Below are 27494 nucleotides of genomic sequence, written 5' to 3' on the forward strand. Positions count from 1 at the left end.
TGCTAGCTCAAGCTTTGTTCATTTGGATCAATGAGGTCACTACCACAAGTCATTAGAGTAGGATTAGTTAAACATGAAAGCTAAGTCAAAACAAGTTCAAATGTTGACCTAGACAAGTTTTACGAAAATTGTCTAAAGGGTAATTTTGTCATTTTGGACATAGGATGTATGAATGTCAATAAATAAGTTTTTTAAAACATTGTCATATGATGACAATGAACTTGGATCACACGGCCACACTTGAGAAATTGGGCCTTGAGGATTGAATTTCATTTCATGGAATTTTATGTGAAAATTCTAAATGGACTTTTCTTATGTTGTCATGAACAAATATAGTAGAAACTTGTTCTAGAAGTAACAAACCGTCCAACCAAGAGAGAAAAGAGAGTTTATTTTGTGCATGAAGATACTTGCCAAAATAAAAAGAGGAAACAAATTTGCTTCTAGAAGCAATAGCATGGGCGGCCAAGAGAGAAGCAAACAAATGAGGAAACAAATCCAAGGACTTGAATAGCAAGTGTTGCACGTCCATGAGGTAGAAAGAGGAAACAAGGATTTGCTCATGAATATGTGATATTCAATGGAAAAGAGAAAACTACATTTTCAAGGCAAAACCTCCTCCTACAAATACCCCACCTCATCCACAATTCACAACACACAATTTTAGAGATTGAGATGTTCTCTCTCTAAACTTGTTAGCCGCCCCCTCTCTCTCTCTAGTTCTCTTCTTGTTATTTTGTTTTGGCACCTAGGTCCTCATTAGACCTAGCGTTTTATTTTAGGTCTTTGGCTCAAAGACTTGTTCTTGAGTCATAGTGTTTAAAAGTGCCCACACACTAAATCCAACATAAACTCTAAAGACTCTAGTGGTGGAAACTTTCGTGGTTGCTTACAGGTTCAAGAAGACTAGTGGGAGAGGCGAGTTGAGTGGGGAGACGAGAGTTTCAACCTTCCTAAGGCTTCTCAACGTTCAAGCTCCATTTAAGGTTGGTACCGAGTAAAAACTCAAAGTAGTTTTTAAAATTTTAAATTATACGCTCATGCACTTTGTCTAGGTTGTAAAAACGTTTTATGAGATTTTAAAGAAATTTTTATATTCTGCCGCTTGCTAGAAACGATAATCTTTTCTTAAACCCTAGATATATTCCGACAGATGCTTGCTAAAGACATTCCACTACACTTTTGGGCTGAAGCACTTAACACTGCTTTCCATATTCATAATTGAGTTACCATTCGCCCGGGTACTACTATAACTCATTATGAGATCTGGAGGGAGAGAAAGCCCAATGCTAGGTACTTTCATGTCTTTGGCTTTGTGTGCTATATTTTGGCTGATCGAGATCCTCGTCGAAAGTTTGATCCAAAGAGTGACGAAGGTACCTTTCTTGGCTATTCTAGAAACAGTCATGTTTTTAATAAGCAGACTAAATCCATATGATGGAATCCAAAAATGTTGCTGTTAATGATTCCCTGATGTTTCGTGAGTGTTGATGATGAAGATGATACTACACCTAGCAGCAGAGATGTCAGGATAGATGTTTCAGAAGATAACTCCCCCTCTGAAAAGTCTTGCTCTGACAAGGAAACTGAAATTTTGTCTCAAAGTTGTGCTCCTTCTAGGAGAATTCAGAAAAATCATCATGTTGAAGAGGTCATTGGTAATGTTGAAGATGTGGTACGTACTCGACCAAAGAATTCAGTTAACTACAAACACTAGGACAAAAGACGTTATCCGGTGCGACGAATGTCGCACCTAATGCCTCAAATGTCGCACCTAAAGGTTTATTAGGTGCGACACTGTCGCACCTGATAACCCGTCGCAGAAGGTATTGGGTGCGACATGTCGCACCTAATAGGTACCCCATTAGGTGCGACACTTTCAGGTGCGACTTATCGCACCTAATGCCCAAGTTATTTTCCTGCCAAATTTTATAGAATTGGCGGGTAATGGCATATCGGGTGCGACATGTCGCACCTGAAAGTTTTCGCGCCATGGTATTCGGTGCGACAATGTCGCACCCAATATGTTTGTTTAATTAAAAAAAATACAAAATTAAAAAAAGTAAATTAACAAAATAAAAATGAATTACATAATTCTAAATGAATTAAAAATAAAAATTCAAATAATATTAATTAAACAAAATTCTAAATGAATTAGAAATAATATTCTGAAAATAGAATTCTTAATTAAAAATACAAATTCTTTCCAAAAAACGAAAAAAATGAATTCCTATTTTTTTTTCTTATAAAACTTATCGATAGTAGAATTTCCTCTGCCGAATAAGTTGCCAGAACTTCGAGAACCGCTTCCGCGTCCTCGTCCACCGCTGCCTGACGCGCTGCCGCTCGTTCCGCCGCTTCCGTAAGGACGGTCTCGCAAGTAATCCATAGAACCTGGCGTGGAACCTGGCGTGGAACCTGGCGTCTGCTGATCCGTCCCACCTGGTTGCGATGCAGGCGGAGGTTGAGGAGTCGTGGGAGGCTGAGGCGATCTGTTGCCGCATCAGTTGCAGCTCGGCTTGTTGGGCATCCATCTGAGCTCGCATCTCGGCAACCAATGGATCGGTCTGAGATGACGAACTTGACGAGCCTCCATCTAGCGTTTGGGCAACACCCAACGATGACCTTGGGATCGAAGGCCCTAAACCGACTTCCCAGTCTCTGCGCACTCCCAAAACATCGCGCATCGCGTACATCTCCGCATCTTCTTGGGAGATCACGATGTTTTGCTCCTCCGCTTGCCGCAAAATATCTATCGTCTGGGCGGTGACTTGATCCTTCAAAATAAAACCACAAAAAACTTATCAGATAAGAGGAAATAAAGTAATTAAATATAGTAAATAAAAAAAATTAACTTACGTATTGCGTCTTCGCGAAGTCCGTCGTCCACGATCCCTTAGCGTCCTGGTGTTTTTCTAACCATATCGCTAAAGCCGAGCCTATACTCCCATCTTCTCTTCGCTGTAATTTTTCAACATTAAAATATGAATCACATATATATTACATATTAATTTTAAGAGACTTACGTTCCACGAGCGATGACCAAAAAAACTAAGCGAGCCTTGCCTCGCCTTCGTCTTCTTCATCTTCGAATTTTCCCGGTTGCGGAGAGATTTCGCCTGCAAGACATAAATACGTGAAGTTTAATTTTAAGAAATTCGAATAATCATCGGAAGTTCAACTCATACCTTATGCTCTAGCGAGTCGAACACCTCTATTGCTTTCAACCAGGCTTCCTGGTTGTAGCCATCGGGAGTTTCATTTTTAGCGAGATCCTTACTCCCGCAAAATGTCTTGAAGAAGAGCTGCGACAACCTCGACTTCTGGCCACGACGCATCCTCTTCGCATTGCGAATGATAGCCATATCAATCTCGTTGTGAATAGGATCTGCAGGCACAAGCTCGCCACTCTCGGGATGTGCATAAACGAAGTTATACTCGTTATGAATCGAGTTCATAAGAGCCGCCACACTCTGCGCAGGCACATGATTCCAGTCTGGGAGGTCGACTGGAATGGTACTCTTGATCAGGTTTCCTAATCGGTTTTGGAACGTCCCGATCAACGGATTTTGCTCCCTGACGTCTTGGTAGAACGCCTGCGCATTCTGATCGTAGCGAACTGTGTTCGCTCCAGGGGTCCCAACACGAGCTCTCGCAGAAACGACGCCAGTCGTTGGTCCCCGCTTCTTCCTCGGCATCTGCGGGGGGTCACGCTCTCCTCCTAATGGGTCCTGACCTGAAGTAGACATCCTGCAAAATGAATTGTAGTTAGTATTTTTAATTACTATGTAATTACTATTCGACGACTACGGTTATTACATGGTGTTAGTCATTCATCGTTGTCACTCGATGTAATGTTAGTATCGACATCAACATCGTCTCCCTCAAAAACGGCAAGCGCCTCATCTTCTTCATCCACTTCTTCATCATCTTCAACGACATTAACAAGCTCGGCCGTAGCAGTTTCGTGTCGATGATTAAGACGGTCGATATTTGACAATTCTATTGTCAATGGAATCGATGCTGAAGTGGTCGGATCAACTTCAGGAATGTCCCATATCCCACGTTGATTGCATTCCTGAACGATTTCCCATTCGCGACCCTTAACGAGATTTTGGATGTAAAACACTTGTTTCGCTTGAGTCGCGAGTATAAACGGCTCTTCTGTAAACCACTCTTTGGCGGTATACGAACTCGTTGCTCCGGTGGTCTTATCAACGTGCACTATACGTCCTGCATTGTACTTGTCACCATACCATATGCATTTGAACAGTACGACACGACAGTTATGTGTATAGTTCAGCACGATTACGTCTTCCATTCGACCGTAAAAGTTGAAGTCGTTCAGGGGCACACAAACACCGCTATTCTGAGTGATTCGTTGGTTATCACGACGACGAGTGATGAACTTCACGCCATTCACAAAGCAACTCGGATACTGATGAGCAATTTGCATAGATCCCGTAGACAACGCGTAAAGTTCTTCAGACACGTCGAAACCACTAACTTTCATGTCATAAATCTGGAATATACAAATTAAGATGATGTCATTAGCAATTTTAGTAGCAATTCTTCGCAAATGAATCCTTTCGGTTTACCTTTTTCGCAAACCAAATTTTGAATTCTTTTCTGTGCATTGCTTCGAGATCAGAATCTGCAGTTCCCGCTTCAGAGTTATTTTGTATAAGTTCCAAATGCTCACTGTTAACATTACGTAATTAGATGTAAATCAATGAGCTAGATTATGTACATATTTAAATGAAAGAATCCCTTACATCAAATACGGATCGATTTCTGGACAATTGGTAAAAATGTACCACTCCGCCTTCTCTTTTTGGTCGTCGTCTAAAACTATCGGCTTCATCATCCCGTAAGGCACACAGTTTTCAGATCGAAAAACACTAAGTTCCCGCACTTGAACTTCATCGACAGTTTTCTTATCTTCGAGATACCTTGCAACAAATGTCAATGCCTCTTCTACAACGTACGCTTCCGCAATGGAGCCTTCGGGTCTAGCTCTATTTCTGACAAATTGTTTTAACGTTCCAAGGTATCTCTCAATTGGGTACATCCATTGCATATGCACCGGACCGCCACACAACGCTTCATCTGGTAGATGAATTGTCACGTGAACCATGATCGTGAAAAAAGCTGGCGGAAATATCATCTCAAGCTTACACAATATCTCAATGATTGAATCTTGCGCTTTTTCGAGATCGTCCACTCTCAGGGTTCTAGAACTGATCAACTTGAAAAAGTTGCAGAGCTCTGAGATCGTCTCTTGTATCGGTTTTGGCACAAAAGGGCGAATACCATCAGCCAACAGCCTCTGCATGATCACGTGACAATCGTGCGACTTCAAACCTGTGAGTTTCCCGTCAGCAGTTACATTTTTCTTCAAATTTCCAGCGAGCCCGTCTGGGAATTTAACAGATTGAAGGAACTCGGTAAACCGGTGTCTCTGCTCAAGCGTTAACGTGTACGCTGCTGGCGGTTTGTACCACCCATTCCTTTGTTGTCTCAAGTGCAGAGAAGACTTGATTTTCAAGTCCATCAAGTCAAATCTCGACTTCTCCGTATCGTAGTTCTTCTTTTCCAAGCTGAGCACCGTCCCGAGAAGATTCTCGCACACGTTCTTCTCTATATGCATGACGTCCATGTTGTGCTTCAACTCCAATTCTGACCAGTAAGACAACTTATAAAAGATGCTCTTTTTGGTCCAATTCAATTCGCACTCAGCACGTTTTCGTTTACCGATATTCTTGCCGGTTTTCGTGGAAGACACACTAGTCAACTGATCGAGTATGTCTTGCGCAGTCAACTTGACAGGTTTCAGGCGCTTCTCGTGACGATTTACGTAGTGATCAGTGCTTTTCCTCAATCGGTGAGGCGTAGGCAAGAATCGACGATGGTCATAGTAGACAATCCTGTTTCTAATTTTCATAGATGGCGTCTCAATGTTGCACGTGGGGCAAGCAAGATACCCTTGGCCACTCCATCCCGACAAATACGATCGAGCCGGAAAGTCGTTTATCGTCCATAGAAGCGCGGCACGCAACCGAAACACTTCATCGTTCGCCCCGTCTCGCACTTGGAATCCATTATCCCACAATTCTTTCAGCTCTTCAACTAGTGGTTCTAAAAATACGTCCATGTCTTTTCCAGGTGAGCTCGGTCCAGGTATCAAAAGCGTTAGCATCAAGTACTCTTTTTTCATGCACAACCAAGGTGGCAAGTTGTACGCAGTTAGTACCACGGGCCACATACTATACGCTAGACTCATTTCCCCAAACGGGTTGAACCCATCAGAAGCTAGTCCCAGACGTACGTTACAAGGCTCTGCAGCGAAATTTGGGTGTCTCTCATCTAGATTCTTCCACGTCGAACCATCTGCCGGATGTCGCAAAACGCCTTCTTCTTTGACGCGATCTCGTTCATGCCACTGCATCTCAAGCGACGTGTGTCGAGAAGCGTACAATCGCTTCAATCGATCTTTCAAGGGAAAGTATCGTAATATCTTTTGTGATACATTCTTCCCCGTTGGCTTCCATCTGCTCTCATTGCAAATTGGGCACACTTCAGCTTTCTCGAGATCTTTTCGAAATAACACACAATTGTTGATGCACGCGTCAATCATATCGTATCCCATGCCGAAACGCTTCAGCTTCGCCTTTGCCTCGTAGTGTTTTTCCGGAATTCGATTACCAATTGGGTGAGACTTCCTCAAGAGCTGCAACAATTCTGTAAACGACTTGTTCGTCGAATGGTTCGTGACTTTGATGTGCATCAACGAAACCAAGAACGACAAAGACGAAAACTCTTTGCACCCAGGGTACAATTCTGCTTCCAACTCAGCGAACAAATCTTCCACTTGCTCATCTGCACGCACTTCACTTGGAGTCGGATCCGTAAAATCGTCGAAGTCCTCGTGATCCATTATATCATGGAGAGCATCGTGCAATCCACCGACTCCTCTTTGGTTAGTCTCGCTGGCAGCTTCTACCATTCGACGTTCGCCGTGATGATACCATTCGGTGTATCCCGGAGTAAACCCCTTGTTCAAGAGGTGATTCTTTACGACCCCGATGTCCAGACATCTCACGTTATTGCAAGACTTACAAGGACAACGATAATGACCGTTTTCGTTCGGGAGTCTGCTTGCAACGCGGATAAACTCGTTAACCCCTGTTTTATATTGCAAACTCAACCGATTGTTCTCGGTAATCCAGTCCCTACTTGGATTTGACATTCTTCTGAATGAGACGGGAAATTGGGGGATAAAACTGAATCGTTGGAATTCATTTTGTAGGATTGAATTATTAGGAAATTGAGAGGTAAAATTGAGAGTGAATCGTTAATATTTGAAATTTAGAGTGAATTATTATGAAATTGAGAGTGATGAATTGTTAGGAAATTGATAGTGGATCGTTAATATTTGAAAGATTCGAGAGCGAATTTGTAAGAATGAAAGAGAAATTGTGATTGACATGTATTAATTTTGAAAAGTGGTTAGAATTCGTTAATATATACAAATTCACTATTGATTTCATTAACGAGTTAACCAATTTCGACAAATTAGTTAATTCGTTAAAATATATTATCAAAAGAGTTAATTTTCTTGAGAAATACGTTTTATTTTACCGAAAATTCGGCAGAGTTTCCCCTAAAATATTGACTAACCAAAATCTGCAATTAAAAAAAAACACATATATTGACTATCTTATTAACATACTAAATACTAAATTGAACCTATGTAGCTCCATTTATTATCTTATCAATAAATTTTCAATAAGTTTAAATTAAATTAAATATGTTACTAATTCATTTTAAAATATATTCATATATATTATTAATTAATCTAACTAAAAAAGTATTAAATTAATTAATTAACCAAATTTTTAACAAATTGCAATCAACTTAAACAAATCATGTTACAATTACATTAAATTACACTAAACACGTTACTAATTAATTTAATATATTACTTTTAACTTAATTAATCTAAGCTATCATATTACACATTATTAAAAAAAATTGACTATTACTATATGCTACTATTTTCATCAAAGTTATATTATCATTTAATCTAACATGTTACTATTTTCATATATATTACTAATTAATCTATATGAAATAATCTAAAAATATTAAATAATCTATAAATATTAATAATTACAAATACCTAACGTTTTTCCGAGGCGACGACGAGGCACTGAGACGACGGGGCTGCGAGTGACCAAGCTGCGACGATGGCTGGGCCGAGGGTGGGCCGGGGGCTGGGCCGAGGGCTGTTGTGCGTGAGCGAGGGTTGAGGCCGTTCACTGAGACGACGGGGCTGCGAGTAAAATACCGGGATCTAATCACACACAGACACACATTGCAAAAAAAAAAGCCACGGAATTTGGATTCGTCATACCGGGATATTCTTGTCTGAATCCAAAAGGCGAGCGAGAGAGAGAATGGAACGAACGGGTGTGCAACGGAGTCGGGCCTCTCGGTTTTCGTTCTCGGTGGTGTTCGAGGAGGGAGCGAGGTGGTGAAGTACCGGGGAGCAAGGCCGGAGCGGTGAGAGGGTGGGTCGGGCCTGGTCGCCGGAGGATGTTCGGGTGGGTCGGGAGGGGTCGGAGAGAGACAGAGTGAGATTGACGGAGAGAGAGTGAGACAGAGAGAGAGAGAGAGTGTGAGGCTTACCTGGAGGACGGCGCCGGGGAATGGAGGCGGGGCTGGTCCGCCGGATACGAGCGTCGGGCTGGAGGTGGGGCTGGTCGCCCGGGGACGAGCGTCGGGCTGGAGGCGGGGCTGGTCGCGCCGGGGACGAGCGTCGGGCGCTGGAGGCGGGGCTGGTCGCGCCGGGGACGAGCGTCGGAGAGAGAGTGAGAGAGTTAGAGAGAGAAGAGAGAGTTAGAGAGTGAGAGAGTTGGTTTGGGCGAAGAAGAAGAAGCTCAGGTTTTTAAATACCCTAAAACTATTAGGTGCGACATAGTCGCACCTAATAGTCATAAGTGTCGCACCTAATATGACTATTAGGTGCGACACTGTCGCACCCAATGTGAAATTCCAGAACCCAATATATTCGGGGGGAATTTCTGACCGTTTTAAATTTTTAAACCCATTAGGTGCGACACGAGTCGCACCTAATGGTATTAGGTGCGACATATGTCGCACCCAATAGTATCCGATGCGACAATTTCATATCAGGTGCGACAAAGTCGCACCGGATAGCCATAATCATCAGCGAAATTTTTAGGCGCATGGAAGACTATCGGGTGCGACATGTCGCACCTAATATGTTCTTAGGTGCGACATTTAGGTGCGACATGTCGCACCTAATACCCTTCCGCACCCAATATGTTAATTTGTAGTAGTGAAAGAAATAGTTGGTAATGTCTGCTTTGTCTCTAAAATCGAACCTAAGAATGTTACTGAGGCTATTGATGATGAATAATGGATAGTGCTATGCAAGAAGAGCTTGTGCAATTTGAAAGAAATGAAGTGTGGGAATTAATTCCAAAACCGGAAAATGTAAATGTTATTGGAACTAAATAGATTTTCAAAAATAAATCTTATGCGCATGGTAATATAACTTGAAAGAAATCTAGAATTGTGGTGCAGGGTTATACACAGGTGGAAGGAGTGGATTTTGTTGAAACCTTTGCTCTGGTGGCTCGGATTGAAGCTATCAGATTGTTACTTGGGATCTCTTGCCATCTACATTTCAAACTCTTTCAGGTGGATGTCAAAAATGCCTTTCTCAATGGGTACTTGAATGAAGAGGTGTATGTTGCACAACCAAAAGGCTTTGTTGATCCTAGCTCTCCTCAGCATGTGTACAAGCTCAGAAAGGCTCTTTATGGTCTTAAATAGGCACTTTGTGCTTAGTATGTAAGACTCACTCAACTTCTTATGCAGAATAGGTATGTTCACGGAGGAGTCGACAAGACTCCGTTCATAAAGAAGGAAGAAGGAAATCTCATGATTTCACATATTTATGTCGATGACATTGTTTTTGGAGGGATGTTGCCAAGATGGTGGACCTTTTTGTGAGACAAATGCAATCTGAGTTCGAAACGAGCATGGTTGGTGAGCTCAACTTCTTTCTGGCTTTTCAGGTCAAACAGATAGATGATGGTATTTTTATATCTCAAAGTAAGTATGCCAAGAACATTGTGAAGAAGTTTGGCCTTGAAAAATCTTCTCACAAACGCACTCCCACTGCCACTCATGTTAAACTTACTAAAGATAAACTTGGTGAATCTGTTGATCAAAGCCTGTACAGAAGTATTATTGGAAGCCTTTTATATCTTACTGTTAGTTGTCCAGATATTGCTTACTCTATTGGTGTGTGTGCTCGGTGTCAAGCCAATACCAAAGTTACCAATCTCTCTCAGGCTAAGTGCATTGTAAGGTACACCTCTAAAACTGCTGACTTTGGGATTTTATATTCATTTGATACTACTTCTACTCTTGTGGGATACTATGATGCTGACTAGGCAGTGTAGTTGATAGAAGAAGCACTTTAGGGGGTTGTTTTTATCTTGGAAACAACTTAATTTCATGGTTCAAGAAAAAGTAGAATTGTATTTCTTTGTCTACTGCCGAGTTTGAATATATTGCAGCAAGCAGCAGCAACTCTTGGGGATGAAACAAATGCTTGCTGATGTCGGCTAAGATGTCATGACATTGTTCAACACAGCAAGACTAAGCACATAGAGATCAGAAACCACTTTATTCTAGACTGTGTGGAAGACAAGAAGATTAGGCTCGAGTTTATTCACAATGAAAAGCAACTGGCTGACATCTTTACTAAGGTTTTGGGTGCTAATCATTTTGAGGATCTTCGGTCTTCACTTAGGCTGTGTGTTATTGATCAATAGCAATTACTAGGTCTAGGTCAGTATTGCTTTTTGAGGGCCTTTCATTCTGTTAGGCTATTTTGTGTGGATGGTTATTATTTGAATTTCTTCTCTTTTTATTCATGGGCCCATTTATCTGGTTGGCCCATTTGATGCGTGTACATTGATTTAATGCCATTTTGGCTCATAGTTTGGTCTTCGTATTTGTTCTGATCCATTTGCTTTCCTTTGGCTGTTTGGCTGTTTGCTTACTCTATTTGTTCTGATCCATTGTTTTGTATATACAAACCTATTGTTTGGGCTTGAGTAATATCTTGCCCCAATTTATCTCACGACCTCGTTTTGTGCTTCTCTAGTTCTTAGCTCATGCAATCGACGGTAATTTATGTTTTGAGGAAGCTTGGGAAGTTTTTCATTTTTCAAAATTGTTGAGCTTCATAATCCCTAATTTCTCGTTCTCTCCTCTCGTGAATTTTCTGGTTTGTATAACCACTCTTTGCTTTGTTATTTTGTGGAGGTTATCTTGCAAATTTAAGCGGAAAGAATCTTCTATGGGGAAGAAGAAAGTTATCGTGAAGGAAGCCACATAGTTTCAGATCACCCAACATGGTGTTCATGTTAAGGGAATGTCCTCTGGGAAGAGTGCCGATGGTCAGTTCGGAGGTGCTCAACCTGAGACGACTCTCCATACAAGAGAAAATATTCTTGCCAAGAATAAGGGTGTGGTGATTGCTCCAAGGAAGGCTATCTTGTCAATCAAAGATGTTATTGGGTCTGTCTCTTCCAGTGAATCGTCCGCTGAAAAGGAAGAGAGTGATAACTCACCGTCTCTGGTCACAACGATGAAGATGTTCCCTCCAAGGAACATGATTTATTTTCTCCAATTGAAGCCCCTCATGTGAGGATTCAAGGTATTTCTGGTTCTTTCCCTACTCCCGTGGTGATTGAGAAAGAAAAGGAAGTTATAAATGTTGATGTGATTGATGAGAACCCAGAACCTAGGCTATGAATGAAGATAGTGTAGAGATGGATTTCGACAACTTGGGATCTCTCCTTGTTTCCACTGATCCCCCACATGCAGATGCAATCAGTGGAATTCTTGGTGTATCTCATAATGTTGTTGCTGCTGATCCGGTCGGTGAAAAGGATGTTGCACATGATGTCCTTGCATCTGTCGTGCGTATCAGTGAGCCTGTCTGGGAAACTGAGGAAGTGAGTGTGCCTCCTAGTGATGCAGCTATGGAGCTAGCAGAAGAAGTTGTTGTTGCTGAAACTGCTGATAAGGTTGTCTCTGAGACTGAGAGACCTTCCTAATAGACCTCTGGAAAGAGGAAAGATGCTAGTGGATGAAGTTTTGGCATCCTTTGTGCCAAAAGGAAAGAAGAAGAAGAGTATTGGGGAAGAAGACTGTAAAGGGAAAGGGTCCTGTGAAAGAGAAGGAGTCTGTGAAGGCCAAGACTCAATAGAAGAAGAAGAAAAGAAAGCCTGTGAAGTGGGGTTTGTACAAGAAGAAGCGGAGAAAGAAGAATGTTGAGGAAGAAGTCGCTGACATCCTAGGCGAGTTTGAGGAAGAAGAACTAGTAGCTCGTCCTAAGAGCTTATGATTGGATAATAGAAGATCTATTGGAGGCCAAAAGCTTCCTAAGGATGTTCCTCCTGCTCCTCTGGACAATGTCTCATTACACAAAGAAGATCGTGTGAGGAAGTGGAGGTATATGTTTCATAGGACCGTGTTTCATGAGGAAGAGCTTTCCAAAGAGGCTCTGGAGATTGATGTGATTATAGAGCTAATGAACGATGCACAGTTGCTCAAGACTGTCACAAGGATTGACCCTTACTATCCCAAGTTACTGAAGGAGTTTGTTGTGAACCTGTCTGCCTCTATTGATCAACCGGATTATCTAGAGTTTAGAAAAGTTTATGTGCGTGACCACTGCTTTGATATCTCTCCCTCAGTGATCAACGACTTCCTAGGCCATGGGAAGATTATTAATGTTGATCGTCTCACTTCCACAGATGCTGTGGCTAAAGAGCTCTCAAATGACGAGAAGAAGACTTGGCCGAAGAGAGGTTCCCTACCTTCTTCTGATCTCTCTGCCAAGTACTCCGTACTGTATAGGATTGGTATTTCCAGTTGAACCCCTTTCTCTCACGGCTCTAGCATCAACGCTGACTTGGCCTGTCTCATATATCAGATAGGTATGCGAACTTCATTTGATTTTGGAGTGTTTGTTTTTGAGCACTTGGTCGAATATGCCAAGTCTTTTGCTGTGAAGCTTCCCTTTGGCTTCCCCTCCTTGATCTCTGGGATTCTTTTGGCTCAAATGAAGGACCTCTTTCGTATTGATGATGTTGTTGAAAAGGCTCCGAGTGAATTAACTTTCAGTCACAAGCTGTTTACATGGAAACATGCTTGTGATCTTGTTAGACCTTCTGTCGCAACATCTGTCGCTGCTGGTGAAACTTTGAAGTTGCTGTTCTTTTTGAAACTGTGCAGAGTGACATTCTCAATGCTCTTATTCAGGAAGTCTTTGCTATCAAGGAGATCATTGCGACATCTACTCGCCGAAAAGCTGTTTGTGAGGCTCTTATTAAGGTGATGACCCCTCTACCTTGTACTAATGGTGCTTCTACCTCATAGCCGGTACAGATTGCTCAACCTGCTCCAGTAGATGAAGAAAATGAAGATTAAGATGAGGACGAGGGAGAAGATGTGGCCGATAGCGGTGAAGAGGAAGATGAAGATGAAGATGATGAAGGTTCTCCCGAGACTTCTACTTTCCAGAGTTTCTCTTTGTTTGGTCTCTACTATCTGAATATTTGGTCTACTTTAGTTGTTTATGTTCTAGTTGGTACACTCCTTGGCTTCTCTTTGTGATGAGCCTCTGCTCTCCTTTTCGGTATGTGTATTCAGACTATGTTGATTGTGGTGATTATCTGCTGTTTGCTTCAGTTCTCGTGTGCTTATTCATATATTTGCCTTCCCTTGTTTTGGTTTATCCTTGCCTTTGGTATGCTTTTGAGGCAATCTAGGGAGAGGTAGTCTATTTTTCATTTATTTTGACTTATTTGATTGCTAGTCTCTTGGTATCATGTCATTTATTTTGAATGAGACTTTATCTGACCGAGAACTGCTCTGGAAGTGCTTGTCTAAAAAATAGCCAAATGGGGAGTTTGTTGTTATATTATGTGTTGGCTTATTTTTTTTATTGCAAGTTGTTAAAGAAAGGTGTCAGACAACATGCTTCAGGATTTGTAGAGACATCTTTCTCTTTGTGCGCAGACTGTCTGGCAAGTTTCATGTTTTGTCAGAACTTATCGCTGAAGACTTTCCTTGATGATCTTCACGCGTTTATGGGTAGTGAAACTCTAGATTTACCTCCAGACTTGTATGACTACTATAAAAGCTAAGTGCTATTCCCTTAGCAGTTCTTGATGCTTTATCAAATATTTAGGGTTCCTAGACGTGCACGATCGGCAGATTGAGATTTTTTTATACGAGCGGTGTAATTCTCCAAACACTATTCTAGAATTTTGAGTGTCTGCGAGATTGAGTTTTGTGATTGCGCGATTGAAGTCTTCACGTGCGTTGATATTAAAGCTGACCAGGCATCAGAGCGTGCTTGAAGAGTGGAATTGAGAGAGGTCTCAAATTCACTGGGAGTCCCTGATTTGGTAATCACTTGTAGTAATAGTTCTAGGACATTGATTCCGGTGTTGTTCATATAAGTCCATTGTTTGTGATATTGGTAGTGAAATCCTTACCACTGGCTGAGAGCCCCCAGATGTAGGTGACGTTGCACCGAACTGAGTAAACATATTATGTGTCCTTTACTTTACGCACTGTTTATTTTATCATCCATTATTTGCATCAAAGCAATTTGTCGAACACATTGACTCTACATTGTGTGTGACATCTTGCCTCTCTCTCTCTCTCTCTCTCTCTCTCTCTCTCTCTCTCTCTCTCTAAACAGAATTTCAACATGATTATATTAAAAATGTGAAATTTTTTTCAAATGCGTGCATTGCGTATAGGATAATACTAACTATTCCAGTTACCGTGGCTTCCTCCGAAAGAAGTTTTTCAAAGTTGAAATTAATAAAATGTTATCTGAGATCAACTATATTGCAAGAGTGATTGAACGGATTAGCTATGTTATCAATTGAAAGAAAACATGGGTTATCCGAGCTTGAATTCATAGATCTAATTAATATGTCTGCATCACAAAAGGTTAGAAAAGTTCAATTTGTATAAGTATTTATAGGATAAATTTTTTGTTTGTATATTGTCTATTTGCTAGGTATTTGGATCGAAAATGGACAAGTTGAAGACGCGTGCTCAATTACAAAGATCTTGATAAACACTTTCTCAATTTTTTTTTTATTTTAAGAAGAAAATGTTAGAAATAGTTGTTAAAAATTATACTATTACTTAAAAAGTTTATATTTTTTTTTTGTAACGCCTCATTTTTAAGTTTTGCGTAAGGTCTCGACTATGATTCATTACTACAAATATGGGCATCAGGTGCGACAAAAGTCGCACCCAATAGTACTATCGGGTGCGACTTTAGGTGCGACTAAGTCGCACCTAACAGTCCGCAGCTAATACTATTAGGTGCGACATGTCGCACCCAATAGTATATACTATTAGGTGCGACACTATTGGGTGCGACTTATCGCACCTGAAGTCGGACCTATTTTTCCGTGGGAACTTAAGAATAAGGCGGGAATTTGACTTTTGGGTGCGACATGTCGCACCCAATGCTCTTCCCGCCAACTTATTGGGTGCGATTAGTCGCACCCAATACTCTTCCCGCCATAGTATTGGGTGCGGCGAGTCGCACCCAATACCATTCCCGCCTTAACTATTGGGTGCGACTAGTCGCACCTGATGCCCAATTTATTTTGAAATTTTTTTTTTACAAATAATTAAAATTATAATTAGAATTAGAAATTAATATTTCATATTAAAATATTTTTAATATACAAACAACTAATACGAGTTTGTTTGCTAATATAAAAATATACAAGTCCAACTATTTTCGTTGTTGCCTATAAAACTTATCGATAGAGGAATTTTCTCTTCCAAATAAGTTGCCTCCGCGGCCACTGCTGCTTCCTCCTCGGCCACTGCCGCTACCGCTAGGACGATCTCGATGAAACTCCGCAGAACCTGGCGTCACATTATCAGCCATTACCGCTGATGTCGGCGTAGGCTGAGGATGTGGGCTTGTGGGGGAAGCCTGAGTATGCATCTGTGAAACGAGAGCAGCTGTCGCTGCATCTCTTCCATCTGGATTTGTTGTGCCACCATTTGAGCTTGTTGTGCTGCCAGCTGAGCTTGCAACTCGGTATACAGTGCTGGATGCGGTCATAACGGCCGTCACATGCTGAGGCTCGACTTCATTCCAGTCGTTTGCGTGTGCTTCAAACGTCGCCTTGATCAAGTTTCCAAGACGGTTCGAGAAGGTGCCGATCATGGGATTTAGCTCCCTGATGTCCTGGTAGAACATCATGTGTCGCCGATCGTAGCGAACTACATTCACACCAGGAGTCCCTACCCCTGCTCTCGCTGACACGAGACCCTTCGTTGGTCCACGTGTGTTCTTCGATCCGGAGGATCCCGGCGTCTGTGGTGGATCCTCGCCTCCACCTGCTCCAGTCGACATCCTATAAGAAGAAAATGGACTGTTTCTAGTGGATTTCGATTCTAATTGGTTCAAAACTCTACCGAAATTTTGGCAGAATTTCCCCTATAATATTGTTAAACCAAAAACCTGCAAAGTACTTTAAAAACATTTAAAATCCATCCAGAAACTATCATATTAATTAACTAAGTCCTAAACCGAGCCTCCGTGGCTCGGTCACAACATTTTATCAATGAAAACTATAAAACAATCACTCAGTAATTAATTAATTACAATATCATAAACAACTAATCTAATAAGATAGTTTAAACAATTAACCAATTTCAATCTTAATTAAACTATTTCTTAAAAAAAATCTTAATTAAACTAACATTTAAAATTTAAAATTAGTTACATAACCAATTTCATTATTAAGTACAAAGTGTTAACAATTAAACTATAAATTAATTAGTTAACTAAACTAACAACTTATTAACCAATTTGATTTCCATTACAATTTCAATTTCAAATAATATTTAATCTAAACTTTTACAATTACAATTAATTTCAACTAACCTAAGCATATTACTAAACTAATTATAAACACTATATATATTAACAATTATAATTACATTAATTAATACATGTTACTAAACTAATTATAAATACTATATATATTAACAACTATAATTACATTAATTAATACATGTTAACAATCAAAATCAAACTAAACATACTAACAATTTATTTGATTTGAAACGTAAATACTAAACTACTAAACATACTAAACACATATATAGAATTTGAAACTAAACATACTAAATTACTAATTAAAACTAATTAATAATTATTAACACTAATTATATATGCTAATTAACACATACTAATTACTAATTAAAACATACTAAACCATTTGACTTTTTTTCTTCATATATATATATATATAATACTAATTATTAATATATATATATATACACAAAAAAATATTATCTCTTAGGCGAAGGAGATCGGACCGGCGCGGAGGAGCGGCGTGGAGGAGCGAAGGCGGAGGAGAGGACCGGCGTGGAGGAACGGCTGCGGAGGATCGGCGCGGAGGAGAGGACTGGCGCGGAGGAGCGGCTGCGGAGGAAAGGACTGACGGAGGAGGAGAAGACCGGTCTGAGAAGAGCGGTGCGCGGACTTGGACGTCGGAGAAGGCGCGCGGACTTGGACGTCGGAGAAGGCTCGGAGAAGAGAGAGGGAGAGAGAGGGAGGGAGAGTCGCAGAGGGAGGGAGAGTCGGAGAGGCTGTGAAGTGAATGAAGAAGACGAAGCTGAGTTTATATACTAACCCTAGTAATCAGGTGCGACTTGTCGCACCTGATACTCCAAAAGGTGCGACTAGTCGCACCTAAAAAAGTTAATCGGTGCGACTAGTCGCACCTGAAAGTAAAAAAAAAAATCTAAAAATTAATTCCACGTCAGACAAATGGAAAAAATGAGAGGGAGAAGTTGAGCGCCAAATTTTTTTTAGATTTTCAGGTGCGACTAGTCGCACCTGAAAGTTTTCAAAACTATTGGGTGCGACTAGTCGCACCCAATACCACTTAAAATCAGCGAATTTTTTTTCATTTTTGGAACCCTTTGGGTGCGACAAGTCGCACCTGATGCCCAATTAGGTGCGACTTGTCGCACCTAATGCCCTTCCGCACCAGAAAAGCTTATTTATAGTAGTGATTGGATACGCCCTGATAATTAGGCAACATAGGAAAGAATTGGAGCTTTAGTGTGGCTCAAAACTTAGACCGATTCCAAGAAGAACGATTTCCCGAACGGTTTAAACATGATGCACGTGACTTTCTTACATGAATTTGTATCTATAACTCAATTGTTACGACGATATTAGAGTTTTCTTTTTTTACTTTCTATTATAGATAACAAACCTACGTGATTATGGGTCACCTGAGGCAAGCAATGAACTTTATGCATTAGCTACTCGTCCAAATATACGCTTTCAATTCACCTGTGGATGTCTAGTGAATGCAATTAAGTTTCTTATCAATGACGTAATGATAAGAGAAAGACAAAAAATAGTAGTATGTGTGTGCCATCGTCTCATGAAGGTGGAGAAATGGATTTCTATAATGTCTTACAAAAAAATTTGTGATAAGTTTTATTAAAGGTTGCAAAGTAACGTTATTTGAATGCAAGTAGTTCGACATAAATCCAAGAATAAGAAGAATATAATATTCTTAGCATAAATACAAACTCAGAGTGGTACAAAACTGAACCCTTTATTCTAACAACACAAGCACAACAAGCGTACCACTCGGAAGATATAAAGGGTCGTCCTGGCTGGTAATCTGTATATAAAGTTAATCATCGTCAAATGTGAGATTATGATGCTAGTAATTTTATATGCGATGAAGACAATCATGAAACACTTGGAGATTATTACGATAGCGATGTTTTATCAATATGTGATACTGATATGGATGATTTCGAACAGCCTATAGAAGAAGATTACGATATTATTGTTGCTAATTATTATATAATATTTTCATGGAGATTTCTACGAATTATGGAAAATAAAATATGTATAGTTAAATTTGTTCAAGTATAAGGACCACGTGGGCAAAATTCACGACTTTCAAGAATTTCCCATTGGTGAAGAACTCCCAACAAACGCTGCAAGAGTCTCCGACTACATCCAAAAGCACTTCTAAAAGACTCCTTGGAGACCGTCCCGGCGTTTTAGAGCCATTCATGGCCCAAATCGTCTTGCGAATCTCTTCCGCGCATGGGATCTCCTCTAAACGGCCATTGTCCTCCTAGGTAAACACATACTTAGTGGACCACCCCACAACTACTTGCTTTTTTTTTTTTTTTTTCATTATGTTCTAAATGTAGTACAAATTTTGAATTTCAAATTTATGAACTTGTCGAGCAAATTTAACAATTATGATCATAAATTCATAATGTCCTACCGTGCATTCCTCTTATGTGAGTCTATGACCGGCCAGATCGTGTTAATGAGTGTACGTCACAAGAAAAATGTACATATCACTCTCAAGATGTATTAATGGAGATTGGATGATTATGTTTGGTAAGAACCATGACTGTCCTTGTATTTGTATAATTAAGATTCCTATTAAATATAATTAAATGTTTATTGATCAGTCTTTGTCTATTTAAATCTCATACTGGATAAATATGATCAGACAACATAATAAAATAGCTCAGTGTGACATTAACTCTATCTAAATTTCGTTAGAAAAAAAGGAAATTATTGACATAGCCACCTGAGGCTATTAAGCCATACTTTATGTCTTTGACTCCGTCTTTATATGTTTTAAAGATTTATCACTGCAATGAAATCTTATTTTCATACTAGCCTTATTTTTTTTATAAAAAAGGGAGGAATTATAATTTAATTATAATCATTATTGATCATAGCTCCATTACTACACTTCATATTATTAGCCATTCGGGAAAAAGAAAGTCCAACCTAAAATCTTATTTCGGCAATATACAACCAATTGATGAGTCTTAACAGATGCCAAACCGGTCAGGCAAAATTAACATCCCTAATTATTTGCAACATAACATGTATGAGACCAAACCTAAGTTCTTTGTCAGAAAAAGAAGAAAGAAAGAAAGAAAAATGAGAAACAAATGACGGTAAAAGAGATTAAATAATGATTCTCTCTCTCTCTCTCTCTCTCTATATATATATTTTTTTTTTTTTTTGCTAAAAGAGAAAGTAATTGCCTTATTTTTTGTATTCGTTCTCAAAAGAGAATACTTATTGGACCACCCCAAACCTACTTGCCTTTCTTTTCTTTTCTTTTATTTTTTAAGTTCTAATGTAGTACAATTTGAATTACAAATTTATGTACTAGTCGAGTAAATTTATCGATTATGATCCTCCTACCTACTTGCCAGATCGTGTCAATGCGTACGTCAGCAGAAAATGTACATCTCACTCTCAAGATGCATTAATGGAGATGGGGTGTTATTATGGTTTGGTGAGAACAATGACTGTCCTTATACTTGTATAACTAAGATTCCTATTAAATGTTATTGATCAATCTTTGTCAATTCAAAACTCATACTTGATAAATATGATTAGACCGTAAAGGGCTCAAACTAATAAAATAGCTCATTTCGACATTCACTGTGTCTGCGTTCGTTAAAAGAAAAAGGAGAAGGAAATTACCATACTTTATGTGTCTTTGACTTCGTCTTTATATATTTTATTTATGGCCAAATCCTATTAAACAATTATAAAAAAAGTCGTACTAGTTAGAGGTATTAGTGACTCGTTATTCTCGTGGTCTCTTTACTGATAAATAGTACAAAGACCAGCACATTCTCTAGATAATAGGTCTCATCTTTTCGAGGCACACTTACACAAGCTCTCACTGACGCTTCTTCTTTCCATGATCGCTTTGGCCCTTCATTATATATTACAGAATATGGCTATATATTGAGGAGCAAGCTAGGGTGTGATTAAGAGACATTTGAATATGGAAGGAATTAGGGTTGTTAATGAGCTTCTCTCGGAGGAGAACTACGAGGAGTGGTGTATTCAGGTGAAGACTTACTTGGTGGGCCGAGATCTGTGGGACGTCGTTGAAGCCGACGAGCCGGCCGACGAGGACGGATCAGTGGCCAAGGCAGAATGGAGGCGAAACAACGCTCTCGCTCTCCACGCCATCCAGACGTCTTGTGGAATGAAGCAGGCTTTTCGTACCATCAAAGGGATAACTTCCGCCAAACACGCTTGGGCTGCCTTGGCCAACAAGTATGGGCCGAAATCCCAGGATTCGGGGATCGGTGATCGGAAAGAGAACGAATCAACGGGTCTCGAAATCAAAGAAGAATCAAATAATAATGAACACTCTGAACCCGAATCAGATTTTGCCCCATGTCAGTAATAGTACTCCTAATAATTTCTAATATTTGAGGTGTTGATTATTTTTCTTTCATGAATTTAAATTAGAAAGAGGCTTTATTTTTTTTTTCTTCTGATCTTCGTTTACAAAACTTGTTGTTACGTACAGCTGCTAGCTTGTAATCATTATTAAGGTTATATATAATGGCTCGATATCCTTGTCAGGGAGAGAGAACTTTGTCAATCCAAACGAGGAAGAAGACAATGAACATAAAGAAATTGAAGAGAAGTCGAACTCACCAAAGGATAATAATGAAGGAGCCAGCGGATCGAGCATTACTACTACGGGTAATTAACGGTCTAATTGAGTGTTATTATTTTACAAGATAGAGCGCTTGTTTGGCTTTGCTTTTGCTATTATACTTTTATTGGGAGAAATAAAGAAATAAAAACTATGACTCTAATAAGTGTTTCGCACCACGTTATATATATATATATATATATATATATATATATATATATATATATATATATATATATATATATATATACATACAAAATTATTTAGCATCAAATTCTTAAGTTATGATACTTTTTCACTATGAAAATTATATATATATATATATATATATATAATTTATAATGATGTTAAAATATTTTATACAAAATTTAAAATGATTTTTTTCTATTAAATATTAAAAAAATAGAAAATGATTGTTTCAGATGTTATGAAATTTGGCCATAATTGAACCTAACTCATTGTTTTGTAGTAAATATAGTTCATTGACCCATTTAGCGTAAGAGACATTGATATTTTCAAATTTTACTTTTATAGAGGTTCCACTTTTAAAAGAAAAAATAGCATAAGAAACAGAATACACCATTGGAGACGCTGTTAGTAAGCCAAAAGCTGTTTTCATGAAGCTCTTCCAAACAATGCAGACAATATAAAAAAAACAGCTTTTAAATACTAATTCAATGATAACATTTGGCAGCGGCAACGGTACGAGCCTCTGTTCAGAACCCGGTTAAAACAAACGGGAACGAGTTTCAGCAGTACGAGCCATTGTTCAAAGCCATGAGCTGCGGAGACTGGGACGTGGCTCGGGTATTTCTTGAGCAACATCCCGAGGCGGTGAGAGTGAGAGACCCCGGTTCCGGCAAGAACGTGCTTCACGTGGCCGTAGCTGAGGGACGTCTGAATGTGGTCGAGAAACTGGTGGAACGGATGACCGACGAAGAAGTGGAAATGATGGTCGATGACGGCCTCACAGTCCTCGCAGCTGCCATAGAAACAAAAATGGTGCCGATAGTTGAGTGCTTGATTAAAAAAAATAGAAAATTGCTGAGCATTCCTCATTGTTATTACGGCCTTCCGGTTCAACAAGCCGTTTTCAGCGGCCAAACCCAAATGGCCCGTTATCTCTATTCCGTTACACGGATTGAGGATCTGGACGGAAGATCCGGCTCTGACTTCCTTACTCATTGTCTATTTGCAAAACAACTCGGTAAGATGACCATGTTTTTTTTTTTTTGTTTTTTTTAACAAAATAATGTGACGGTTCGATGTCAACTCCACATCATTCTAATTTCCACACCTTTAATATCTTTTAATTCATTGGAATCACAAACTCTTTAACTATTTTTTAATTTTGTTCTTACGGTAAAGATATCGCCTTGCATTTGATGGAGCGTCTTCCACATTTGGCGATCACAAAGTCGTTTTATACATCTCCGGTGTTCGTGTTATCCCTTGTTGAAGTATTTCCTAGTGGATGCTCGTTGAGCTTTTTGCAAAAGTGGATATATGACTGTTAGTGCTGTTAAACTACTCAATGCTCTTCAGAAAACACATTGCATTTTATAGTTCCGTTTATATATATCAAGCTCCTATTCTTTTCGGCAGGGATACCAAAACCTGATTTGGGGACGAACCACATTCATTTAGACATCCAAAAACTAGAAAAATACCCAAGTGATAGAAAAGACGTCACTTTCTTCACACGCTGCAAAAAAAGTAAGGTTACACTAGTCTATCTGTTAAATGCTATTTATTATGCATGACTCTACCTTACATGCTCTAACAAAAATAGATGAGTTAATTGCAGTGCTTTGGAGCCTAACCCGACGAATGGGCTCATATCTGCTACAACTATTTGGTAGGAGATCCTTTTCTTTTTGGGCAAAATCATTTCAATTTGCTATTCTAATTTTCTACTATGTTGGAGCTTACAAATTCTTCATGACAACTATAGGCATCAAGAAGCTGTATGAAATCAAATTGGTCCACGTTCAAATCATGGAACTATTGAATAAGATGTGCAAAGTTATCAAAACTACTTCAGATGAGAAGCGACTAAAAGATGTGGGAGTGGCTTATGCGATCGCCAAAGCCGCAAACAAAGGGAATGTCGAGTTTATAACCGGCGTAGTAGAAGCGAAGCCGCAGCTTCTACGTGATGGTATCTCAACACTAGCCATTCATCTTGCCATCGAGTCCCGTCGTGCAAAAACCTATAGCCTTTTGTACGGCCTTCAAAACAAAGTTGAAAGACAATTGGATCGGTTAGAAAACAGGAGCCTAAACAAAGCAGCTGCAATAGCACCTTCAAGGCTGTTAAATCGCATTCCAGGAGCGGCACTACAAATGCAGAGAGAGTTGCAATGGTTTAAGGTCATTACAATCTCTAATTTCCACTTGTTCATGACAACACATAGAAATTATATTCCCTTGAAATTAATTTTAGCGTAATGACGCAAACATGCCTATATATAGTTTGACGCTCAAGCACAAATTATATCCTTATATAGTTAATTAACTCTTTATTAAAAAAAAAGTCTTAACAAATACCTAAATGCCTTGCTTTGATATAGGAGGTGAGAAGAATTGCATCTCCTTTAGACCGAGAATCGACATATCAACTAGATCAGACACCCCGTGACACTTTCACAGAAAGCCACAAGGATTTGGTCATTGCAGGAGAGAAATGGATGAAGGAGACATCGACTTCTTGTACCGTCGTAGGCGCTCTAATCATCACGATAACATTCGCCGCGGCTTTTACGTTTCCGGGGGGAAATGATCAGAACTCGGGTTTCCCTGTGTTTGCGAATGCGAAGTTGTTCAGATTTTTCACTCTATCGAATGCCATTGCGTTGATTTCGTCAACGACCTCGGTGCTCGTGTTCTTGGGAATCCTGACATCGCGTTACGCCGAAGAAGATTTTCTAAGATCTCTGCCCACGAAGTTGATTGTGGGTCTCTCAACTCTATTACTCTCTATAGCAGCCATGATTGTAGCATTTTGCGTTGGGCTTTCGGTGATGTTTCAACAAAAATCGTGGATTGTGATTCCCTCGGTGAGCCTTTCCAGCATTCCGGTTGCTTTGTTCGTGTGGATGCAATTTCCTCTTTTACGTGATATCTTCATCTCAACTTACGGGCCAAGTGTATTTTAATATGCTTTTGGGTTTACGGTTTAGTTCTTGTTTTATATTGTTTAATGTGTAGAAACTGCGGATTGATCAATTATTATTTTGTTACATTTAAAGCAAAACATTTTACTATGTTTAAACATCGATCGATCATGTATGAATGAGTTTATTAATTATTGATATCTAAAAGCATAGTAATAATCCACTGATGATATTGAACTAGAAAGTTTGGTGGCGAATACTAATAATCCCAAAGGGATGTCTTTGTAGCTTCGCTTGCCCATTACCAATGACTCGAGTTATCCCGATGGTAAAGCCTCGAAAATCATGAAAGGTCATACTAGAACGCTGTCTTTGGACTTGATGTACAATTATTCCAAGGATGTGAATGAGATTGAAGAATACTTTGCTCATTTTATTAGTAGCCTTTTTGAAGCACAAAAAAATAGAGGTAAAAGCGATTTATTGAAAAACAATCAAAGTGGGGATGTCATGGCTCCAAGAAGATCTGTCCTTTTCTAATTTCCAATGATTAAATCAATCATTTGGAATATCAGAGGGTGGGTGATAGTGATAAAGTGGAGTACCTAAAAGCTTTGATTAAGGATCATCAAGTCTATTTACTTGTCCTTCTTGAACCGACGCTCGAAGTATTAATATGCAGCTTCTAGCTTTTAAACTTAATCTTCCTAATTCATGAATGGTGGTGATATCAACAACAATATTTGGATTTTTTGGAAGAGCTCTATCTTTGTTTTCAACAATACCAATCATGAGCAGTTTATTTATAATACTCTGGTAAAGTCAGGTATGAGTATTGGAGCGCTAGTTTTATGTCTTATTTTATATGTCGTTTCTTTTATCTCTTTTAATCATGCACTTATGTGACAAGTCGTTTCTTTTACTTGTTCAGTATAAGTAGCTGATTGGTTAGACTTTTGATGTAATTTTTCAAACTTTCCTTTTTGATTAATAAAAAGAATTCTCTCAGAGCTTGAGTCTGAGTTTTTCCCAAAGTCTTTCTTCTCCGATCAAATTCTCGGTTACAACATGGTATCAGAGCTAATCCGCTTCACCTGAGAATCTTGATCTTTCTTTCTTCTTCTCCTCGATCTCAAGCTCTGTAATTCTCTGCCACAATGCCGACCACGAAGCTTCACCTGGAGAATCTCTCGTCGCGAAAGACGTTGGAAATCCAAGATTCAGATCGACGATTGAAGATCCTTTCTCTCCCTACTATCTTCATCACTCAGATGCATCGGGAGGTAGTCTTGTTTCCAACGTTCTTACCGGAACTAACTACATGCCGTGGAGCATATCTATGCTCATTGTTCTTGAAGCAAAGAACAAGCTAGGTTTCATCGACGGTACGATCGCAAAACCTTCATCAGAAGAGCCGGATCTTCTTCGCCTTTGGAGTCGGAACAACAGCACTATAATCTCTTGGATTATGAATTCTGTTAGTAAAGAGATCGCATCAAGCATTCTTTTTGGAGGAACAGCGAAAGATATCTGGAACGATCTGAGAGATCGGTTTCAGCAGAGCAATGGTCCAAGGATCTTCCAATTGAGGCGAGAATTTGTCAATCTCAGCCAAGAGCAGAAGACCATTAGCATCTATTACACAAGATTGAAGTCGGTACATGAAGAACTCTGCAATTTCAAGCCAGCATGCACTTGCGCGTGTACCTGTGGAGGAAAGGCAAAATTGAATGAATTCGCCGAGTCCGAGTACGTGATGCAATTTCTGATGGGACTCAATGAGACTTATACTCACGCCAGAGGTCAAGTCTTGTTGATGGAGCCTATTCCACCCATCAATAAGGTATATGCTATGCTTTCACAAGAGGAGACTCAACGATCTGTTGGATCAGAGTCACTTGTTTCAAGCGATCAGTCAAACTCCCTGGCGATGATGACAAGTGAAGACCAGAAGAAATCCAAAGGGAAAGATCGACCAATGTGCACACATTGCAAGATGCTCGGGCACACCGTCGACAAGTGCTACAAACTTCATGGATATCCACCCGGATATGAACCGAAATTCAAGTCTAAGGCCAAGCATCAAACAAATGTGGCAGAAGGAATGAGCTCAGGGAATCTTTCATCAGATCAAATCCATCAGCTCATCAACCATTTGTCAAATCAATTGGCCTCGACAACAACCAATCCTGGCACTTCAAGTGAAGTCAACATGACATCCTTCCAAACAGGTTTTTATGGTTTGGTCAACTCTACTATCTCCTTGTCATGTATGTCCCTTGGCCAAACAACATAGACTGCCTTTTGTTTCTTCAAACAATTTTTCACACTCTAGTTTTGATCTTGTTCATTGTGATGTTTGGGGTCCCTATAATGTACCATCTTATCGTGGCCATAGATTCTTTTTAACCATTGTGGATGATTGTACTCGTTTTTGTTGGATCTATCTCATGAAACACAAGTCTGAGGTTCATAATATCATACCAAGATTCTGTGCTTATGTTTCAAATCAGTTTTCTAAAAACATCAAATTTTTTCGGAGTGATAATGCTAAAGAACTTGTGTTTGCTGATTATTTTTCTAAGCATGGCATTTTACATCAGTTTTCTTGTGTAGAGACCCCTGAGCAAAATTCTGTAGCTGAGAGAAAACATCAACATTTGTTGAATGTTGCTCGGGCTTTGTTGTTTCAGTCGAACTTTCCCATTGAATTCTGGACTGA

The 27494-nt window shown here is 39.6% G+C and overlaps 1 protein-coding gene and 1 long non-coding RNA gene across 3 annotated transcripts; one reads left to right on the forward strand and one right to left on the reverse strand.

Moving 5' to 3' along the window:
- Nucleotides 1–8271: 8271 nt before the first annotated feature.
- LOC149408235 (uncharacterized) lies at nucleotides 8272–8733 on the reverse strand. The gene is made up of 3 exons (XR_016296669.1): nucleotides 8692–8733; nucleotides 8417–8584; nucleotides 8272–8335 (listed from the first exon to the last, which is right to left on the reverse strand). It is a non-coding gene; the product is annotated as an uncharacterized LOC149408235 (long non-coding RNA).
- A 12123-nt stretch (nucleotides 8734–20856) lies between these two features.
- Nucleotides 20857–24922, forward strand: LOC149408236 (uncharacterized). Of its 2 annotated transcripts, none has more exons than XM_089616344.1 (8): nucleotides 20857–21390; nucleotides 21581–21703; nucleotides 22351–22863; nucleotides 23025–23168; nucleotides 23262–23372; nucleotides 23464–23514; nucleotides 23701–24029; nucleotides 24230–24922. In XM_089616344.1, the coding sequence occupies exons 1-8, from the start codon at nucleotides 20988–20990 to the stop codon at nucleotides 24812–24814; spliced, it is 2259 nt and encodes a 752-aa protein (XP_089472470.1). In that variant the 5' UTR covers nucleotides 20857–20987; the 3' UTR covers nucleotides 24815–24922. The 2 variants fall into 2 exon arrangements, with proteins under 2 accessions (XP_089472470.1, XP_089472464.1); XM_089616338.1 differs by having other exon boundaries at nucleotides 20858–21390; nucleotides 23611–24029.
- Nucleotides 24923–27494: the final 2572 nt, after the last annotated feature.

This window comes from Urtica dioica, chromosome 1 (genome assembly GCF_054948205.1).
Source record: "Urtica dioica subsp. dioica isolate 48M chromosome 1, U.dioica_male_clone48M_v1_H2, whole genome shotgun sequence".
NCBI classification, from domain to species: Eukaryota; Viridiplantae; Streptophyta; class Magnoliopsida; order Rosales; family Urticaceae; genus Urtica; species Urtica dioica.

Excerpts from the sequence above, each read along its gene's own strand:
- LOC149408236 (XM_089616338.1), top strand. The coding sequence starts at position 20,988 with ATGGAAGGAATTAGGGTTGTTAATGAGCTTCTCTCGGAGGAGAACTAC. Across the intron at positions 23,373-23,463 it reads CTTCACACGCTGCAAAAAAA|TGCTTTGGAGCCTAACCCGA; the intron begins GTAAGGTTACAC and ends AGTTAATTGCAG. Across the intron at positions 24,030-24,229 it reads GAGAGTTGCAATGGTTTAAG|GAGGTGAGAAGAATTGCATC; the intron begins GTCATTACAATC and ends GCTTTGATATAG.